The sequence below is a fragment of the Protopterus annectens genome, chromosome 7.part0 (assembly GCF_019279795.1).
Source record: "Protopterus annectens isolate FY-2018-M chromosome 7.part0, PAN1.0, whole genome shotgun sequence".
NCBI classification, from domain to species: Eukaryota; Metazoa; Chordata; order Ceratodontiformes; family Protopteridae; genus Protopterus; species Protopterus annectens.
In genome coordinates, this window is record NC_056739.1 from 702598877 (window position 1) to 702621313 (window position 22437).

At 36.7% G+C, this 22437-nt stretch overlaps 1 protein-coding gene across 1 annotated transcript in view; it reads left to right on the forward strand.

The window, feature by feature from the left end:
• Positions 1-21899, forward strand: part of LOC122806079 (flocculation protein FLO11-like) — a 244101-nt gene extending 222202 nt beyond the window's left edge. Inside the window, exons 5-6 of the mRNA XM_044076318.1 lie at positions 10685-11380; positions 17945-21899. Coding sequence (XP_043932253.1) covers positions 10685-11380; positions 17945-18027 — 779 coding nt within the window. The 3' untranslated portion in view covers positions 18028-21899. The remainder of the gene's footprint in view (positions 1-10684; positions 11381-17944) is intronic.
• Positions 21900-22437: the final 538 nt, after the last annotated feature.

Below are 22437 nucleotides of genomic sequence, written 5' to 3' on the forward strand. Positions count from 1 at the left end.
TGCATAGTGGCTGTTCCACACTGTGTGCACCTTCTGCATATATATCTTACTGTACATATATCTGTGTGTATGTGTAATCACATGTATCTCTCTTTCTCTCTCTCTCTCTATATATATATATATATATACATACGCACACATATATATATATATATATATATATATATATATATATATATATATATATGTATATCTGTATCTGCATATCTGTGTCTGTGTATCTGTATACTGGGGATGTTGATGGTTTCCACATTTTACATTTCCTATGGGAGGCAGACTGTACTGCATGATATGTTACCAATACCAGCCTGACATCATACAGATGGGATGTAGTACCGTTAACATCTTGTGCCCATGTCATGTCAGGTCCTGGTTATGGGATCTACAATACTTGGTAGTGTATTGCAGGGTGGATGTTTTTGGTTGTGGGGGGATGCCTATTTGTACAAGACCTATAGTGTACAGGGCCTCTCAACCCCATTAACAGTGCATGTGGACATATGTGTTTTTGTTAATCTGCCATTGCTATCTACAGATGTATGGCCGTATATACCTATCTATATATATATATATATATATATATATATATATATATATATATATATATATATATATATATATATATATATATATATATATATAGATATATGCTTACATATATATAACCATGTCCGTATATACCTACATAGGTATATATCTGCGTACACATGTGTAACTTGATGTGTATATGTAGACATATAGGTGGACACATATATGTGTCGATGTAGGCATTTGCATGTATGTATGTGTATGTTCATATATATTAATATATATATGTATATATTTTTAGAAATATATATATATATATATATATATATATATATATATATATATATATATATATAAATATATCTAGATATATAGATGTGTTGTATCTGTTTAGATATTAATATATTTACACACATACATCTAGATTTTTGTATACATTCTCTGTACTGTTGCATGACTGAACTGGATGATATGTTTCTTAAAACATCAGTTTTATTTTTATCTGGCATGGATTAGTGGTAAATAACTTTGTCTATGGTGTGCAGGGTCCTGGGTTCGAACTTTGCAGGGGCTGTTTATTTCATTGCTGGGCAGAACATGGCCCAATGGATACAGAGTCATTAAGGCACTTTAAAGCAGTTGTAAGCAGGTTTGCACAGAGGTAACCACTGCCAACTTCCGGTTACAGTTTCTTGCACTCACTTAGCTTCTAGATTGCTTAACCAGTGTAGGCATTTCCTATCCCCATGCAAACAGGCTTAAACCTGCTTACTGCTGCTTAAAAGTGCTCACTCCCACTTACCCCCATGCTAATTTCTTTAAAGGAAAAGAAAAAGGGGTTAATAGGAAAGAGATGAAAAAAGGGGCACAAAGAGGGAAAGACAGTAGGGAAAATAGCCAGGGATGTGTAGGGAAGGTCCATAGCTGCCCATTTCTTCTACAGCAACAGCTGCGCATATACACTGAATTTGGAGGTAGATTTGGACACTTAAACCGCTGCATGGAGGTGAGGACAACAATAATAAGTTGCAATGTCAATTAGCCTGGATTACATTTGTCCAGTGGGCACGTGTGCGAAATGGGGAGAGATTTTTTTGTGGGAACAGATTGCCCTTTTTTTTCTTTTTCAGGTGAGAGTGGGATGTTGGGGAGGTGTAGTAGGTATATTTGGGGAGGTAGGTTGGGTAGGTTAACAGACAAGACAAACAAGACACATACAGGGGCGGTATATGACACATATGGGGGGGTAAACACCTTGGATGGGGAGAGGTGTTTGGAAGTCACAAGCTCATGAGCTCCCAAATAGAAGCAGTGGGACTGAGGTCCTCACCCATGGGCAGTCACCACTGCACCTTTACAGCCTCAAAGGTGGCTGTGCTGGGTAGGAGGGGCAGGTTCACCTTCTAATTGTGCCATGCTGTCCTCAAGCTGGCATAGCTGGTCTCAAATCTCCTTGTCAAGCTCCCTACGCACCACATCCAGGACCTGACCGTGGGTGACAGGTACCTCTCTGCCCTCGCTACCAGGGGGGGGGTGAGCCTCATCCCTTGTGGGGGTTCCAACCAAAGGTGGTGCAGGGCCATTGGAGGAGGAGGTCCCATGCTGGGCCCCAGACATGCTGGTGCCTGGTGTCGTGATGAGCTGAAGTAGGACAGGTGAGTCCACTGGGACCAGCCTTCCCATATGAGCTATGGTGTTGCAGTTTTAAGAAAGACATTGGTTAGTAATAATCAACAGCATTCAGGATTAGTTATAACAACATGCATAGGTATTCCCATTAACCCAAGACACCAGTTTACAACAGTTGTAGATCAAGTAGAACACATGCATATATGGGACAATAATGGCCATTACAACAGCATGCAGGTTTCATTGATGGCAACAGACCATCAATATGGGAGTATTTTAACATGACACATGCATAGACCCAAATGTTAATATTTATAAACCAATAGGACATATGTCCCAACAAAAGTTTGGAGTGTACACGTACCCATTGAGGTGTGTAATAAGGTTATTGTTTCACATATGGAGGGGGTGAGAGAGAGAGGTCAATTAACGACTAATATATCCCTGTAGATTTCACAGCTTTCTTAGTCACTGCAGCGATCTGTCCCTTACATGTATTATTACACTACCCAATGTCCTTACTTTGCACAATGGTATGCTTGTAGATTAGTATATGTGTGGACTGTATCTTATGTATAGTCTACACCTCTTACCTGTTATACCTGTTGAGAACGTCTTTGTTAACACTACCTGACAATTTCTACACATACTCCCAGATTCCATGCTTGTATATAATAAAAACAAAATGAAAACTCCAGCAAAGCTAGAACTTCCACTGAGTGATCTCCCAAACCTCCTGCATCAGAGGCACATGGGATATATGCAAATGACCCTTATGAGCATCAGGTGTTTCAGCTAATTGGCGATTCTGAATACCCATGGCTTGGTTTATCATTTTAACGGACAACTTCAGGCCAATAAAGCCAAACCGCACTAGCTGTGGATATGCATATTTCGGCCTTGTTACAATCCCATCAGCACAGCACAAGCAGAGTGTTTGACTAAACATAAGAAACAAAGGGCTGTTATATACAGCTGATGTCCATTATCATTAGGGTTACTGCAAAAATATCCCAAACAACAAACTAAAACAATAAGTGAAAAGGTCACTGAACAACCAATCAGTAAAAACAAAATGAAAACTCCAGCAAAGCTAGAACTTCCACGGAGTGACCTCCTAAACCTCTTGCATCAGAGGCACATGGGATATATGCAAATAACCCTTATGAACATAAGGTGTTTCAGCTAATTGGTGATTCTGAATGCCCATGACTTGTTTCATTATTTTAATGGACAATTTCAGGCCAATAAAGCCAAACCCCACTAGCTGTAGATATGCATATTTTGGCCTTGTTATGACCTCATCAGCACAGCACAAGCAGAGTTTTGTATATATCCCATGTGCCTCTGATGCAAGATGTTTGGGAGGTCACTCAGTGGAAGTTCTAGCTTTGCTGGAGTTTTCATTTTGTTTTTACTGATTGTTTTTTCAGTGGCCTTCTCACTTATTGTTTTAGTTTGTTGTTTGGGATATTTTTGCAGTAACCCTAATGATAATGGACATCAGCTGAGTATAACAGCCCTGTGTTTCTTATGCTTTGTCCTACACTCTGCTTGTGTTGTGCCGATGAGGTCATAACAAGGCTGAAATGCATATCCACAGCTAGTTGGGTTTGGCTTTATTGGCCTGAAGTTGTCCATTAAAATAATGAAACAAGTTATGAGTATTCAGAATCACCAATTAGCTGAAACACCTGATGTTCATAAGGGTCATTTGCATATATCCCATGTGCCTCTGATGCAAGAGGTTTGGGAGGTCACTCAGTGAAAGTTCTTGCTTTGCTGGAGTTTTCATTTTGTTTTTACTGATTGGTTTTTCAGTGACTTTCTCACTTATTGTTTTATGCTTGTATACAAGTATATATGTGACCTGTGTAGTATCTACAGTCTACACCTCTTACCTGTTATACCTGTTGAGAAAATCTTTGTTAACACTACTTGACAATTTCTACACATACTCCCAGATTCCATGCTTGTAGACAATTATATATGTGACCTGTGTAATACCTACAGTCTACACCTCTTACCTGTTATAGCTGTGGAGAAAATATTTGTTAACACTACCTGACAAGTTCTACACATACTCCCAGATTCCATGTTGCTGTTTTACACATACCTAACAATCTGTTATTGCACACACTCTGGTCAAGGCGTGACAGGATGCAGGTGTTAATGTGACATATATTGAGAATTGCTGTCATACACTTTGGGTGAGATGCTACAATGACAGGTTTGTTTCCAAACACATTCTCTTTTTATGTTCAGGTCTGACTATCCATTATATGTCAGTATGAGCTGCCTAAATTTCTTGGATCATCACACTGATTTGTCAGGGGAACAGGTTACTGGGCAGCAGATTTGGGCCATTTATCTGGACATGCTGGACTGGACAGATCGAACAGCTGATGGTTATGATTATGCTTACAGCGTACTATCTGAACATTCTAGCAAAGTCTGTACAGTTGTTGGGTCTAATTATGCATACAGCTTTCTATATGAACATTCTCGCAAACTCTGTACAGTTGTGGGGTATGATTATGCCTACAACATATTACCACTCCTGGGATTCAAATCCCTGCTGTGTCTGGTAAAAATATTACAGTTGATATCACAGTACATTGTGCTATCAGGGAATTGGTGTAAAGCATTCCAATGGTTTCTGTCTAAGTCTCCCTCAGTTGTTCTATATGATTGACCTCTTGGGATTTCCAACATTGTTATACTGACCCTCCTACACATTTTACCTGCATTTAACAGTGTGGGTAACACTCTTTAATACAGCAGTACTATTTATAGAATGCAACACTACAACAACATATGTAAGCAGGATATACACAAGCACTCCAGGGGTTATACCTTTATTCACAAGATATTACACCTTTATTTCCGCGCAACCTATATGACAGTCTTCCTGCCATATTATCTGGTTTATTCGGTACATCCTGTACACAATACATTTTTATACTGGTGCAACACTTTCCAAAACTGTTATATTTATTTATGACAGTACATGCATGAATATTACTAACCTGCTTCGTGATGTAGCCTTCGCAGCCTAGCAGCATGGGCTTGCTAGTTCACAACTTGCTCATCTGCAGCTGTCAGAGAAATTCAGTGATATTTAGCCATTACCTATCCATAGTATACACAATTTAGACAATCATTATCTACATAGTAGAATGGGTACTTAGTGCTGGGGCATCGACCATCTGCCTTGCTTCTTGAATCCACTGGTCCAAGAGATTACCCCTTCACCACTTCAGGTCAACATGGTGATGCCTGACCTGCTCACCAGTCTGGGGGATACTAGTGGCACTGGTGAGGTCATGGGCGAGACTGTCCCAGGCCTCCACTTTATACTGACAGCCCTGGTACTAGCCCTGCAGTAGTCTCTCCTCATGGTGTTTTACCAGGAACCATACCATGAATCTGGACTCTTGGGTGCCCAGCACTGCACTCATAATTGAGTGCCTTCCCCAACTCAAAGCCATTCTGCCTACAGTAGGGAGCTGCAACCAGTTATGGGAATTATTGGCACATGTGGGGTTTAAATACTCCTGATTTCCCACACTTTTCCGTGACTGGATGGTTTTGAAAAGGCTAAGCTATGGGCACACCTGCTTACCTAATGTTGGCATTGCTTAAAGGGGCATACCTCTGGGCAGATTGAGTTAGCCAGCCTGCACATTGCTTACCCTAAAAAGCTGAGCTGTGGAATGCTTATCATTGCTTAATATTTCATTTGCATTATATTTTCCTTTTGGCATCAATATAGTATCTGTTACATGTTATATATGTGTCTGGTATCCATGATTCATGTGTGCATACACTGTATGGGGTCCTGGGGACTTCCACACTTTATTACTGTAACACCTCACATCTAGCCTTACTGCAGTACTCCACTTCATATATTTATGTTATGTAGCATGTTTTACAACATCACACTGTACATAGATTGCTGTCACATGTTCAGTTTGATTTTCCTATGGTGAGGATTTGTTTTTGAAACCTCAATCTTATGTACTGCTATGATGGCTTAGTGGTTAACTACTGTAGTGTATAGGGTCTTGGGTTCAAACCTTGCAGAAGCTGTTTATTTTGTTGCTGGGCAGAACACGGGCCATTGGATACAGAGTGCTTAAGGCGCTTTAAAGCAGCTGTAAGCGGGTTTGCGTGAGTTTGCGCAGAGCTAAGCAGTACTTACTTCCGGTTACAGTTTCTTCCACTCAGTTAGCTTCTACTTTGCTTAATTTGTGTAGGCAATATTTACCCCCATGCAAACTTACTTAAACATGCTTACTAGTGCTTACATATGCTTACTACTGCTTATTTGTGCTTAAATCTGCTTACTAGTGCCTTATTCATTATGACACTGACACTTCACATGTGCATTTCCTGCAGTACTCCAGTTCATGCATATATGTTTTTGTGGGTTTTGCAACATAAATATTGGTTATAACGTGCTTTGCCATGTAAAATAAACTGCGCTGCAGTGGGACTCCAACCGGAAATGCCTGCTCGTTAGGCGAATGCTCTGCCCACTACACTATTGTTGTGCTGCTTCATTTGCATATATCTCCCTTGTTATCCTCTTCAGCCTTTTCAACAGCTTTAACTATAACTAAGCAATGGGCACACCCACGCACCTACGGGTAGGTTTAATCAGATTTTTAAAAGGAAACAAATGGGTTTCTACATTTTATTTTTATGTATTGTTGCTGTTGTACACATAGGGGACTGTTGGTGGGGATATGTGGACACCTATGACCGGTCTCGCTCATTCCTTACCCCTTTCTCCTGTTCTACATTGTAGGGGTGTGTTTATTCTGAGGGCTCTACTCTCAAACACGCCTCCTGCACTCATACACATTTTGTGTAAGCCTAGGAGCTCTGGCAGCGCGCATTGTTAATATGCATGGTGAGCTGCCGTACTGCTCCTAAACGGGCGCTTCCATGCAGGACTAAGCTAGTCCTGCACAGAAGATTAGTGAATCTGGGGGAGAGTCTTTATGCCCAGCTGGTGTCCATAACCATTAAGGTGTCTGCAAGATATACCAAATGACATCCAAACCAAAAAGCAAAAAGGTCACACAAACAAACCAATTAGTAAAAACTACAAGAAAAACCTAGCCAAGCTAGAATTTTTACTGTTTGATACCTTAAATGTCCTGTAATAGAGGCCCAAAGCCATATAGCTGAAACACGTGATGTCCTTAAGGGGTAATTTATATACCCTATGGATCTCCATTATAGGAGGTTTAAGGTATCATCTGCTGTCTAACCCTATTTCTTAATGTCAGTCTGGATGTAAAGCATGTCATATTTTTTGCTATTAAGATGATGATTTTCTTAAATTTTCTAGCCACTATTTAATTCACCATCTGCCACTGCCTCTCCGTCAGTATACTTTTCTGAGAAGGGTAAACAATTTTTGATAAGGCTAAGATATTTGTTGCATTTGACCTAGTACAACTCAACATATGTTGATGTTTGGCATTATACTGAGCAGGTGTAACTCATTTCATTGGTTAATTAGATTTCATCAAACCATAAAAATCACCCCCCCCCACACACACACACAGATCAATATGCAGTGAATGAAGCTGAGAGAGATGAAGTCCAGAAAAATGCAAGGAAATAACAGGATTAGTTAATTATAGCTGTACAGAGTGCAAAGAAACTCAATTGTAGTATTATATTTTATTATATAAAGTAATTATTTGTATCGTAATATTTCAGTCCTGACATTTGTGATACCTTTCATTTTTATTTCTTCTGTCTCTTTTCATGCATATTGGGTATGAGTATTCATACTACCATATTTCACTTACTAAAATTATGAAATGTGTAACTGTATAAGTGAAGAAATCACACAGAAATTAGATGAATGTGATCAACTTTGTATGCTTATAGTTCATACATGTTTGCTTGCGTGTTTGTTTTATGACGTAATGCGTTTGCAGTCTTCTTTAATACAAATATTTAATTAGCTATGAACCACTGTATATCTGATTTTATATTTACCAAGGCTTTTCTCATTGGTACCTTCCATAAATAGACTCTTTGATCAACAGAGGCCAACTCGATTAAAAAGGAGTAAATTAAAAAATACTTGAGTACAAAACTGAAGAAATGGAATTGGGCAATTATAAAAATATTGCACAGATGCATATAAGCCTCATGTTCAGTATGTCTTGTACACAAATGCTTAATATCCTAATTCATGAACATGAATTGGTTTAGCAAATGCCTGAGTACAACTCCCACTTGTTAATCGAGAATTGTATGTAAGCATGCTTGGTTTATTAGCCACTCCTGTGCTTGTGATGTGGGACAATGCTGTGTAGCAAGACAGACATTCATAAACCAGCAGTGACAGGCAGTACAGTAAAGTATTACATACATTATTATGGAGCTGCTTATATAATATATCTTAATGAACTACTGCTCACTGCTGTTCAGTAGTCTTTCATCTCCTCTGGGAGGGAGTCATGAAATTGTTAACTCTCTAAACAAGGGAGTAGACCAAGGATCGTTACCAAATTATGCTGATGTGGCATTCTGGTGCCATGTGAGTTCCCACTGGACATCACTTATATCAATGGCATTGAGTGGAGTAAGTATAGTTGTGGCAGCAGGTTGTCTTGCATCATGGGAGATTGCTTTGTGGTAGGGTTTTTCCTATCAACCAATGCAGCTTTTCTTTACTTTTTTATTTTGACAGTATTAATACAGTGCTGGGCTGTGTCATTTTGTCAACATATTAGCATGGGATGGGATTACAGTACACACAAGGCCAGTGCTTTTGGATAGTATAATGGTGGACTCTTGTGGGTTATTCCATTTAGACCAGACATTACTCTGATGTTTGTGGTTTGTGAATGATATACATTTTTGAAGGGGAGCGATTTGCATGCAGTAACATCTCAGTGGGATGAAATGCCATACAATGTCTTACCCCAATGGAGTAAAACACCCACAATGTCTTACCCCAATGGGGTAACATGACATATAATGTCTTACCCCAAGGTGCTAATACATGTATGCATTTCAACAGGTGTTTGTATGCTCATATTTAGATTTCTATGCCCTATGGTACAGAATGTTTATGAACAGCATCCATAATCACAAAAAAATGGAAGTGAGTTTGTCTTAATGGCAACAGAAATAAAACACACTTAAAAACTATTTAATTTACATTTATGCTGATATACATTTTATCGATATACTATGCTATATTAGTGAACTCATTTTTCCAACATGCAAAAAATAATAAAAAAGACTTTAAAGTGAAGGAAAATTGAAATGCTGCAAAACATTCCATCATTCCTTCCTTTCAGATACAACATGACATACAGTGACAGAAAGTACAGAGACATATCCCAATGATATCCCTGGGGCCAGTTTTTAATGATAAAGTATGCAAACCATAACAGGTTATTTAACAAAAGAACAACACATTTAATCAAAAAGGTCTCCCACATCAGTATATTTAAAAAAACAAAATTAGCACAATTCCATGGGGTATTAGAGGGAAGGCTCACTGTCCCTAATCTAGATGATCCAACTTTAGTTAGTGGCTAAAATGTTGGAGGAGGTGGGTAGGGGGAGAGTGGAATGAGTGACCACATCATCTTCACCAACACATGTGGAGGGACCAGGGATTCTTTAGGCTCAGCTCCACTGGAGGCCAGGGTGTATTTCACTAGCTGCGGACACGCTATTCATGTTTCAGAGGGCTGCCATCAAAGAGGGCTATGCTGTTGATGCTGCATTTCCTATGACTGGTTGGGGATTCTTCACTCTATTAACAAAATTCCTGAGTGCTTCAACAATGAACCAAACTCTGGAAGGCACAATGGCATAAACTCGGCAATTCCAATTGAACAGGCTGAAGGCAATGATAGATACACACATTTTTTTAATAAAACGTTGAGTGCTTTCATTTCAAATTTTACAGAAACTTCTTCAGAGTTGTTGTTTGCTTGAGTTGTGTTTCTGCACTGCTTACTATAAAAAAGTTTGGAGGCACACTATGTAATTATTTATGTTACTTCAGAGTGGAAGGGGAGTAGAGAAAATATGAACATTCTTTTCTTTTCATGTTCTAAGAATGATTGTTCTCTCTTTGATTTGGAGTGATCTCACACTGAGAATAAGTAAGGGGAGTATCAGGGGATCCAAATGTTTTTTTAAAAGTTTATCATTTTTGAGTGAATTTTCCATTATCATTGCCTTTTTTTTAGTTTTTACATTTTTGCAGAAATTTGCCATTATCCAGTTTCTACTCAAAGGAACAGGTTTCATGCAAAACAAATATGACCTGTTGTGTTAAGATTTCATACTCTTTGAGGTAATAAAATAGGTAGGGCTGGTTCCATTTTCCCCATCTGGTACAAATTGCTAAATGCATGAATGAATGTAACAATTGCTGGACAAGCAGACAAATATTTTTTTTTTACTTTTATTTGCAAGGTGGTTTTGTATGCAAGTCATCCTACTAATATTTTCTTTCTTTTGTGAACAGCTACAGAGCCAGCATCAGGTATGGTGAATGTGACATTTCCATCTACTGATCTACACTTGTCCTTTCGAACACTTCTGCAAACAAACACCGAGAGTGGCCTCAGAGCAAATTCATCTTCTGCTGTTGCTAGTACACCCAATTTGACATCAAAGAAATGTGGAGCAGAGGAATGTGTGACGCCTTCCACAGTGAGTTCTGCACAGCACACACAACACAGGAGAGAAGAACCTCCAGGTTTCATTCCACCTCCATCACTTGTCAATAGAGAGCCAACAGAATTTACTTCTTCTCTTCATACAAGTACGCCTGCCATCATATTCAACAACAGTAATAAGGACACACATGAATATCAATCCCCTCATATCAAGACAACTTCAGCAGTGGTGACAACTAAAGCGGAAAACAATAACTCACACAGCATGCTACACCCAGGAATGGACAGAACAGATGCACGCAGAAACTCACCAGCTGATGTAGTAAAGTCCACATCAAATGCCATTACTTTATCTTCTCAGCCTGTGTTTGCTACCCATTCAAATTCAAACACAGTTTCTGTGAAAGCGCTGACTGATAACATTATACGGAGTCCTTTGGTGAACACAAACAAATATTCAGATTTAGCACTGATTATAATTATCCCTTTGTGTATTGTGACTGGAAGTGCTGTCCTGTGTTTATTGCTCAGGAGGAAGCAAGGTAAGTCTGACTCACATCAGGACTTGCATTAATTTGCATTTGATTGTAATGCAGCTGACACTAATCATGTTTACTTGCCTGCTTATCCACTGGTCCCTACCTATGTCTACGAATTTGTCTGTTTCTGTTTGTCTGCCTATCCAGTTAGTTGCTCATCTTCTCACATGCTTTTATCTCTTTATTGCATACAGAAATATTACTGCAAAGACTGAAATGATAAAACAAGGACCCATGTTTGAAAATATCTTGCTGAAAATAGAATAGGCAGTGTGAAGAAACTGGACTGATGCTAAGCCCTTCTTAAACATATATACTCATGAAGCTACCAGAAATATTTTACATTATTTTTAATACTCAGTGTGGTCAGTGACAGACAAGACAATGTTCTCCTTTCTTTGATTGCATGAATGTGGTTGTAACAGAACGGGTAGACTCATACTGTTCAAATGTAACATGATGGCCTGATCCATGAAATGGCTTGTTGATCATAATATAGTTATGTTAATTTACTGAATTTGATGTAATGCGTATTGGCAGTTATAATTACTGCATGAAATATAGTTTTGAATATTGCTTCACTTTCCGTGTACGGCCATTTTGTGTGTTTGAATGTATGATGTACATGGTGAGTATAAGCTGTCATTTATTTTGTGAGCTTCACAATAAATTTAGCTAGAATACTGTGTTCTTTCCTATAAAGACATGAGTGCAATGTATGTCTGTATTTGCTGGAATAGTGTAGCCTATCTTTCTACTTTTGCAGTATGGTTTCCACATTGGACAATTTGGAAGCTGTTTATTTTGTTGATCAGTACTTGTTTGGGTTTATTTTACAGGATTTCTTGGACATGTGTATGTGCACAGGTGAATTACATAGCTTTCTTTGCCAACCTGTTGAGCTGCTTGCTTATATACAGGCCAGAATTGTGGTACTTAAACCAGTTTATCTCCTGCCATACTGAAAAGGTTTCACATATTTCTTCTTTGTTTCTTTATTACTTATTTCAGGTACGTTTATGTAAAATATACTGTACTCATATGGTAAAATACAAACCAAAAGAACACTGCCACAGGATAAAGTTGTCTTTAGATTTATTGAGCACTTTTGTCCCTTATGATGAAGTTCTTATGGAAGGAATGCAGTTAATAAATTTGGAAGACTAGGAAAGAAAGCACCTCTCACAAGAAAAGTGTTATTTGTTAGCCAACTTTATTCATTATACATATTATGTCACAGACAAAGAATAAATGAGTTTGGTCAGTTTCCTAAAGTCCTAAAATCATTCAAATCTTGGACAGTTATACACTTTTGGTAATAATCTATGATAAAACTGGCTTCTTAGAGGCTTCATATTGTGCCGCAGACTTAAAATGTTTTTCCTGCAGTAGAGGTTTACTAGAATGATAGACTTCATAATACAGTGGGATCATTCTGGAGGAGTATTATTTCACTGGTGGGTTCAAAATCTGACCATAGTAATTCCAGGTCATTTGTATATAAAATAGTCATTAAATTCTTTAGATTGATGTTCATATGTGTTCAGATGGACAAGGGACCAATGACAAACCCCTGAGCTACTCTATTTTCCAACAGGCCTTCATGTTCCTCTATTTTCCCACTTTCACTTTCTGTGTATTGACTAGACAGCTTTTCTTGTATTCAAATGGAGCATCACCTATTCCAGTGTCGCTGAAGCACAGCAATTTGATTCAAAGAGTCAGAAGCTCACATTATGTTAATGATTAATATGTCTATTATTTTTCCTGCATCCATGTTGGTGATTATTTGTGTGCATCTGTGTTAGTGTGTAGGTGTGTGTGTGTTTATTTGGGGGGAGGTTAAAATTACTGTGACCAAATATACGTTTATTTTAAGTTTATTCCATTCTGCTATTTGCATAAAGTCAATAATATCAGTTTTAATTCTTGGATACAAGGGTTGTCTGTGAATGAAAGTGATTAGCACTATTGTCATTTGATCATTTTAAGCAGTCATTCTTCTGGCTTTGCAGAAGTAGTGTGCATTTGTGGGAAACCAGATGGAATGGTCTGTTTTTAAACTCAGTCAGATATCTGAAGTGCACACTCAATGAAGTGACAATAATTGATGTGCCCTGGGATTGTCTCTGACAAAAATGGCTGTATGTGTGGAACAGAGATTATAATGTAGCTAGAGTAACAAACCGGCAATAACTTATTTCACTTTCCATCACTGACATCAGGACTGCACTCAATAAGTAATTGGCTGGTGGTGTGGCTAGGATGTGTTTGATAGCAACTGATCACTGGCAGAGTAATACATTGAGTAGTGTTGCCATCTAATGCCACTTGGTTCTCTGCCTGAGTTTTTTACTGTGATGCCTTCATTGTGGGGTATACTTCTTCTCTCTTTGTAGGTTGCATCCATGTGCTTTGGTTTCTGCTCCCAGACCCTCAGCCTGCAGTCATGAGTGCTTTTACCATGATCTCAATCCAAAACCGGAGGGGCATACGGAGTTAACTATCTTTTTATTTATTTATCCATTTATTTTTTTAAGGGTTAGGATAGCATACACTATTCCCTGATAAGATTTTTATATCCTTGCAAGAGTTTATGCTTTCATTTTATTGGGGAAGCAATGTTTTGTTGAGTTTGATCCTCATGCTTTAGACACAGCTTAGTTTAATTGCTGAACTTCTTTCCTTACCCATGACTTTATTGTTCAGGCTATCATTAGAACAAAAAAATGTAAAAAAAAAAAAAAAAAAAAAAAAAAACACAAAAACAAACAAACAAAACAACTATAAGATTATCAACAGAGCAATGAAAAAGTTATGACTTCTGGAGACATAATGACCTCAAACTCTGGGGGTTAATTCAATAACTTCCTCCAAGCTTACTATAGTGGAGTCCTGGCCAGTTAAGCTGTGTTGAAAGTATGAAGAAAAGATAAAAAATATATGTCCAAGTGTGAAAAAGGAAAGAAGGAAGTAAGAAGAAATATATCTGAAAAGTGTAGGACCATAAAGAGGGGAAAACCAAGAGAGGCACTGGGAAGTTTAGGAGGACTAATGTGCAGAAGGAACCCTATGGAGTCCTTTGCCTAGGCTCCATTTCTCTTAACTCTGTGTTTGTTGATAGCAGTCAGATACCTGAGATGTATATATTCAGTAAAGTGGCTATAATGAGTGGTACATAATGAGGCAGACTGAAGATGAAAGTGAATGATCCCCATCTCTTGTTCAATTACACTTTATGGTCACTGACCTGGTGTAATAGAACCCCACCCCATTCCAGTTAGCATCACCCATTCAGATGGTTCCTGCAGACCCCACCCCCATGGTGTTCATGACATGGATAGTTCTACATCTGCAACTATTAGGATGTTTTTTGGGAAATATGGTACAGAGTGGTGAGTTGCTCATGTTTGTAGGTTTCTCTGAGTGTTACTGATCTGAATTCACATTTTTTTTTTGCACAGCTATTTTTGCTTTTCTGCATTACACACATCTCTCTACCACAAGTCTAGCCTTTCTTTTTCTGAAGGTGCAATGGTGTAGAAACTGTGGAGAGTTCTTATATCAAAAGGTTGCTGGATGCTGCCTTCTCTTCATGATAATCTACTTTGGACACTGCAACATGGAAATACTTCCCTTGTTACAGTTTTTGTAACATAAAAGCTGGCAGTATTAGGCAGAATTTGTGTAGGAGGAGGACAACACCATCAAAATATTACCATTTTAAACTTATAACTTACGTATCATACTAAAGAGAGCTAAAACAAACACAGAGTCAACAGAAATGGAAATAAAAACAAAAGCATTTAATAATTCAATGATTTTATTTTACATACACACAGGACTTCATCAAAATGAAAGTATGAACAACCACAGCAGGTATATATAATTTCCGGGTCTATATTAGAACACCGAATGTTCAAAATTTTGAGTGTTCTAATATCGATCCATTTTCAGCGAATACTGAAAATATCGAAGAAATAGAAAACCAATTTTTTTTCCTAGGGAAAGAATTTGGTTGTCCATTTCTGTTGCATTGGTATTTTCAGCGCTGTGGTAGAAAGTTACGGGTCGGGTTCAGGTAAGTGTGCAATTGTGTGGACGTGAGGGTTAGGGTGGGTTAGGTGAGTTAGGGTTAGGGCGCGTGTCAGGTAAGTGTGCGATTGTGTGGACGTGAGGGTTAGGGCGGGGTAGGTAAGTTAGGGTTAGGATGTGGGTGAGGTGACTGTGCGATAGTGATGGACCTTAGGGTTAGAGTTTGGGTTAAGGTATGTGGATAGTTAGTGGTGTATGTATAGTTTAGTATAGGGTTAGGTGTAAGAGTTTAGGTGTATGTATGTGTGTGGATTGCTGTTTGTTTGGTGTGCTTGTGCTGTGTGTATGTGTTTTGGAACAGCAATTTTTTTCCCTAGGAAAAAATTTGCTGTTCTGAATGTTCAGTGTCTTAAATTTTCGATTCATAGGGTTCAATATTGGAACACTCGAAATTTTGAATGTTCGGTGTTCTAATATAGACCCTAATTTCCATATACATGTGATTAATCATGTGATTAAAATAAAATTTAAAAAACACACTACAAATATAAACCTGAAAAACAAAATGAATCTTTCAAAATACATCAGTTGTTATTATTATTATTATTATTATTATTATTATTATTATTATTATTATTATTTGCTTTAATTGGTCTTCTTTCTCTCAAAACCATTTAATATTAATTGTCTAAATGTGGCCCAGAATCTTTTTGGTTTGAAGTTTAAGTTGATACAATGTCTCTTTGGTTTACAATTAATTTTTAAAGTTTCCTCCTTTGTAATCTAAATATAAACGGACTATAGAACACTTCATATGAAGTAGATAGATCAGAAAGATACATTTTAAACAACTTTACTGTAACATAGAATTTCACTTATCATACTGCTATATGATATTAGCAATGCCTTATTTGTAAGCCAAGAAGACTTTCATCTTATCAAGATTAAATTAATACCTAGCTTTTCTAATTTATTCATCACTGTGTTGTGTATGACCTTATCAAAGGTTAAAAAAGAATAATTTATTGATCATTGTTTTGTGTGTGACCTTATCAAAGGCTAAAAAAGGAGTATATAAATTATGTCATAGTACAACTTTTCATTTATAGCTGTCATTATGTTATTATAGAACATGTAAACATTAAGTGCTGAAAAAAATGGTGCAGGACTTGTTCTTCAGAAAAAGCACAGCCTTTAAACCTTTTAACCTCAGTTGGCAACTGTTTGTAAATGTTGTTTTAGACACTGTCGTGTGCATGCATGTGAGTGTGAGTGACTGTGTGTGTTTGTGTTTGTAGATTTGGGGATGAACTGCATTTTCCATTTTCATCACTGATGTGCTTTGCTTAATGTGAAAAGTAATATGCATTAGGATGAAGGGCAGCAGAACAGCTCCTTCATAAGATACAGGGCACTATTTACTATCAGCTACAGGAAATACTGTATTACATTTTAACAGTAATTTTGCAATAATGAATGACTACATGTGGGTAACACATGGTTTACCCACAGCTGAAAAACTGGAGTAATCACATTAGTAAGCCAGACACTGCTAAACTAGAATTGCCCACACATAGGAGTTGATAATTCCTATTATACAATGCCAGTTAAAATATTAATCAATCAATCAGTCAATCAATCAATAAATCAATCAATAAATAATCTTTTCAAATAAGGGCATTTTATCTCAGAATTTCCTTGGCTGGAGGCCAGCTTCATAATGCAAGGCACATGTGTGGAATATTTAAGTGCCGGTGCATCAACAATACATTGTGATAAATAATAAATGCATTTTTCATTTTTGACTCAGACATGCATACTAATATTTATGGTGATTTAGGGGAAGACAGTCTTTCACCCAGTTATTAGTTCATTTTCTTTTCTCATCTTAACAGTAGGGGAAAATTGTTAAAGCAGCTTTTCTTGGGATAGTAACAGCTACCAGACATACGGCTGTAGTTAGTGCAGAGTTTACAGAGCACTTGCTCACTATTGTGGCCAATCAGCGCACATGTTCATACATTTTGAGTATATATGAGATTTAATTGTATAAGTGACATTCTTATGCCAACCCAAAACAAAGAAGGAAATTGTTTTAACTGTTAGTATCAAGGCAACTACTTTTTTAAAGGACAAGACCAAAATGATTATAAATGACAGAATAAAGATGAATCAAGCATTATGGAAAATATAACATATCCATATGAATTACATAAGTTTAATTACATAATATGGCTTTTGAACTTAGAAATTAAACTGAAGTTCATATTTTCATCTTCCTCATGGTTCTGCTAGGCCTTGTATTTGACACCAGTATGATAGTTTGGTGGGGTTAAAATAATTCCTAGCATTTTAAGAACAGCCCTCCTTCCACAGATCAATGTTCAAATCCTGCTCTGTTGTAATCTGTAGAAATGGAAAGTATTTAAACCATGTAAAAAATTGCAGTCAGAAAGAGTAGGGAGAATTATATTTCAGTGGTAGTGTTCAATGAGATCTTGAATTTAAAGATGTGATTATTTTCTTTTGCAGCATCAATAAAAAAAAACAGATGTTTGGACTACATGAGTTACAACGTTGATACAAGTGAGGTGATTGAGATGATGCTTGAGTAGCAGAACACTCCAGAATGCAATGATTTTAAAGGAAGGACATAGAACCAGCCGCATTGCCATAGAGCCAGCTCCATTGAAGATGTAGATGCACGCAACTTATCAGCCACATCTAGTCAAGTAACAAACGAGATAGTCAACCTGCAATAAATCCTGTCTATTTTCTTTGGACCTCTGTACCCCTGCTGAGCTAAAGCAATCCCTCAGAGCCATCCTTCTCATTAAACTGTGTTATTCTCCTAAAAAGAGTATGTCTGAATGGTTATTTCTAGTCATATGTTTAGCTCATGTCATCTTTAGATGGAAGGACATATAATTATAAATAGTGCATTCTTCCTTTCATCTGGAGCTGGCATATTTCTGTATGTGACTGTCAAGGGGTTTATGTAGCTTTGTGTCATGCTTAGTAATGTAATGTCATGAAAGTCTATGCCTACTTGTTCAACTGTTCTTCTGAAACATTGCCCCATATAGGTATTGAAAAAATATGAGTTCATTTGGAAGAGGTCACATTTTTGAGGGACTAGAAAACATATTTTGGGTATAATTATCAATTTGTCAAACCCAGTTACAGTCTTCTGTTGTATTATTATATGAGGAAAGAAGTTTATTTCCCATCAGAGTGTAGTAGTAATCATATCAGTCATCAAACTCTAAGCCTAGAAAACATCTAAAAGGCAATGGTCTTGGAAGTTATCTTCCAGCATTTGTATTTGCTTCTTATGTATTTTGTTGTCTTTCCTTCAGAATTTTTCCCAGATCAGGTTTTAGGCAAGATAAAGAATCTAAGTATCTTTCCTATAATGATTTCTATATTATCATGGTAATGTATCACTTTGTATTTTTTTTCTTGTATAAAGCAGTATTCATTGACATATCAAGATTTAATTAAAAAGATGCTTTTCATAATTAAAGCTAATAACTCATTTACTGCAGCAGACCTTATTTGTTTTTGCTGTCACCTATAACCTTTATCCACTGTTAGAAATTCTGTAAGTGTAAACAAATTTGTAGTTGCAGTGAGAAATAATCATTATCGCCACAAAAGTAGAAACATTTATCTTGGTCTATAGTAAAAATGGTGATGGAGTTCAATAATAGATTTCATGGTAATGTGCCAAATAGCCAGGTGGTACAGTTACACAGCGGATAGTGTTGTCATCTCACAACAAGAGGGTCCCTTGTTAGATCCTTGGCTGGGATGTCGTCTGCATGTCTTCCCTCTGTTTGCATGGGTTTCCCTTGGGTGCTCCAGTTTCCTCCTACACTCCAAAGACATGCATTAAGTGGATTGGACACACCAACTTGGCCACAGATGTGAGTGTGCGTGCTAGTGTGTATTGTGGAACAAGGACTATGGCACAGCTAGCCACCCAGTGGTGTAAACCTTGGCTCTAGAAAAATGTCACTGGTGAAGTGATACCCTGGCACCATGTGCAAAAATGGGAAAAAAGGTTGTGTTGGATGGATGGATGTGCCATATAGTCTTGCACAAATACAAAACTAGATACAACATGCAACTTTTCAATGATATAAAATAATAGAAGAAAAAAAACATTACATCTATGTGGCAGTGTGCTAAATGAAATAAAACACAAATGTATAGTGATGATGGTAAATTGTTTCCTCACCCTAACAATTAAGCAGATTCAACTTCCTGATATAAGTGAGGAATACAGTTATGAGTTCTAAGGTTTTTTTTTCATAGCAGTCCTGATATTGTACAACTGTGTAGTGGGAATATTGAAATGGATATGTTTTATATTACATAAAAATATATATATTTTTCTCAATCCTGCAGATATCTATGATGACATAATAAAGTATTAATAAAATGACTGAAAGAATTAAAATTTTGCAACTCAAATTTTGATTAATTCTTCTGGGAAAGCATGGCTTGCTTTTAACTTTTTCAGGGTTGTGCAATGTTCTGTAGAATATCATGTCTCGCCAGAAAATATCCAAATCTAGGTTGCTGAAAACTGTATATCTCTGTTTATAGTACCTGTCAATAGTATAGCTACATGTTTTATCCAGGTATTGTGTTAAATATCTGCATGTTCCTACTTTGCTCAACCACCATGTTCTCGGCAACATTATGAATGATGCACAAAAGATGTTTTGAAAGATACAATAAAAAGATGACATTTAAATTTGTGGAATATCCAGATTTATAGACTCATATTTTCTATTATTTATTCCTGGTTACTGGAGTCAAATCTGAAGGTTTGATCTCATTTTGATATTTTAAACTGACAATTAGCTCACATGACTCCATGAAATATGTGATGACACCAGTAACACAATACTCTTTCATTCTTAATTTGGTTTGTGGAATATTTTATCATGTCTTCCTTTAACCAAGATTACAAAGCAAACACCTAAAAAATAATCGATTTCAGTAGACAAAGTACTACACTATCCTATAGTATAATATATAATTTTTGAGGTCCTAAACCACACCACAAAAATAAGAAATGCAGATGCTGATGGTGATTGGAATAGAGTGTTTTTTTTTCCTAGGAGGAGGATGCAAAAATGGGCAAATCCACATTTTGTCTAAGAGATGACAATTGCTTTGTCAATGGCTGCTATGGCTGGTTGGCTGAGATAGAAAAGAGGAGATGTTTTTGGCCCACATAAGGAGGGGGTTTATTTTTGCTCTCACTTTCTGAGAAAATGGATGTTTAAAATTGAGAAGGCCATAATCCTAGCTGTTGAAGGTGGATGTCATTTTGATGATATGGTTGTGTACATAAAATATAGTTAAATAGTCAGGTGATTCATTTTAAAAATGTGAGTAGCCCAGTGTAACTAAAATTAAATATTCTGATAGTACTTAAACTGTTTTACCTTTAGCAAACATTAAATGAAAATACATACTCATTTTACTTTTTGACTATTTAAATATTTAAATAAAGGTTATTTTACAGTAAAGTTTATTCATGGATAAATAGCTAATTCCAGATTTTGTGCATTCCACTGTTTTTCATTCTTGTTTACAAAAGGGGTACTGCTATGATGTCTCTTTTTTTATTGAGGGGCTTTAAAAGCAATAAAGATCATGGAAAAATGAGTCATCTTTAAAAGGATAGCCAAAGGTTGTCATACAACTGGTGAGAAAGACTGCAGCAACATTTGATTATTAATAACGTGCTGACAAGGAAATCTCACCAAAAAAAAAAATTGTCACTGTCCTTTTTAACAAGACTTCAAGGACACTGTTATACACTTTGCCACAAATGCTGTAGATCTCAGATTTAGTAATGCCCAAATTAAAACTGGTGTCAACTTACTATATCAATAAATGTTTCACCTGACAACATTGGAAGAACAAACAAGCTGAGCAGCACCTTATTTCATAAAAAATTATGTTTAAATGATAAAATTGTTGGACAGGAGATTCATTCTCACCAAATTTATACATGTGGATTGGTTCAAAGCCACTGTATTTATTTCATTAATCACAATGTTTGACAGTTATTTCAATTTGTTGATATATGATATTTTTATTCTTTTTGATGTAAATCTTGACTGCACCAAAATTTTAGGCATTAAAAATATTATTCATGGCTATTTTTGATGATACCCTTTCTGAATAAATGCCACTTTTTGGAGTGGCACATTACTGAACATTTCATGCAAATGCTGGTCATCTGCCGACAGAACCTTCATCTCAAATGACCACATGGCACACACAAATCTTTGCACTGAAAGGAAATCTAACAATGGATTATACCAAAGGTGTTTAATGTTCCACTGTCTTTCAGCTTATGTGATGTCTTATTACATTGCAAAAATGATGGCAAATGTACATATATATATCAGAAATTAAGCAAATAAAAAACATGATTTTTTTTTCTTCGCCAAGCTAAGATGTATGTTTTAATGTACATTGAGTATATTACTGCATGATTTTATCTGTAAACAGTATCAAATTAATAAAATGAGGGGGTAAGTTAAACAGGATGAAGATATTTCTTTTGATTTGGGCTATTTTGCTTGTCTGTGATTAAGAATTAGAACTGTTAAATGCAGATGCATCCATATCTACCAACAGGAATGCACTCAGACATTGGAATACAAATAATCATTAGTGGAGGGTGTATTTTGGCATTTAGCATACAAAACAAAAGCCTTTTATAGTGGGTTAGTTGGGAAGTGTACATGTATGCATGTGTGCATGTTTGTGTTTCTGTTGTTATATAAGGAAATATGGAACTCAAACATCACAAAAAAACACTGAAAAAGACACAACAAATACATAGATAAGACACCCACACAAAAACAAAAATAAACACTACATCACCCCTACATAAACCAACACACATCTAATACTACCTAAATGAATATTCAAACACAGACTTGCAAAATAATCATACTAAATTCCAAGACACATTTAGAAAGTCAATA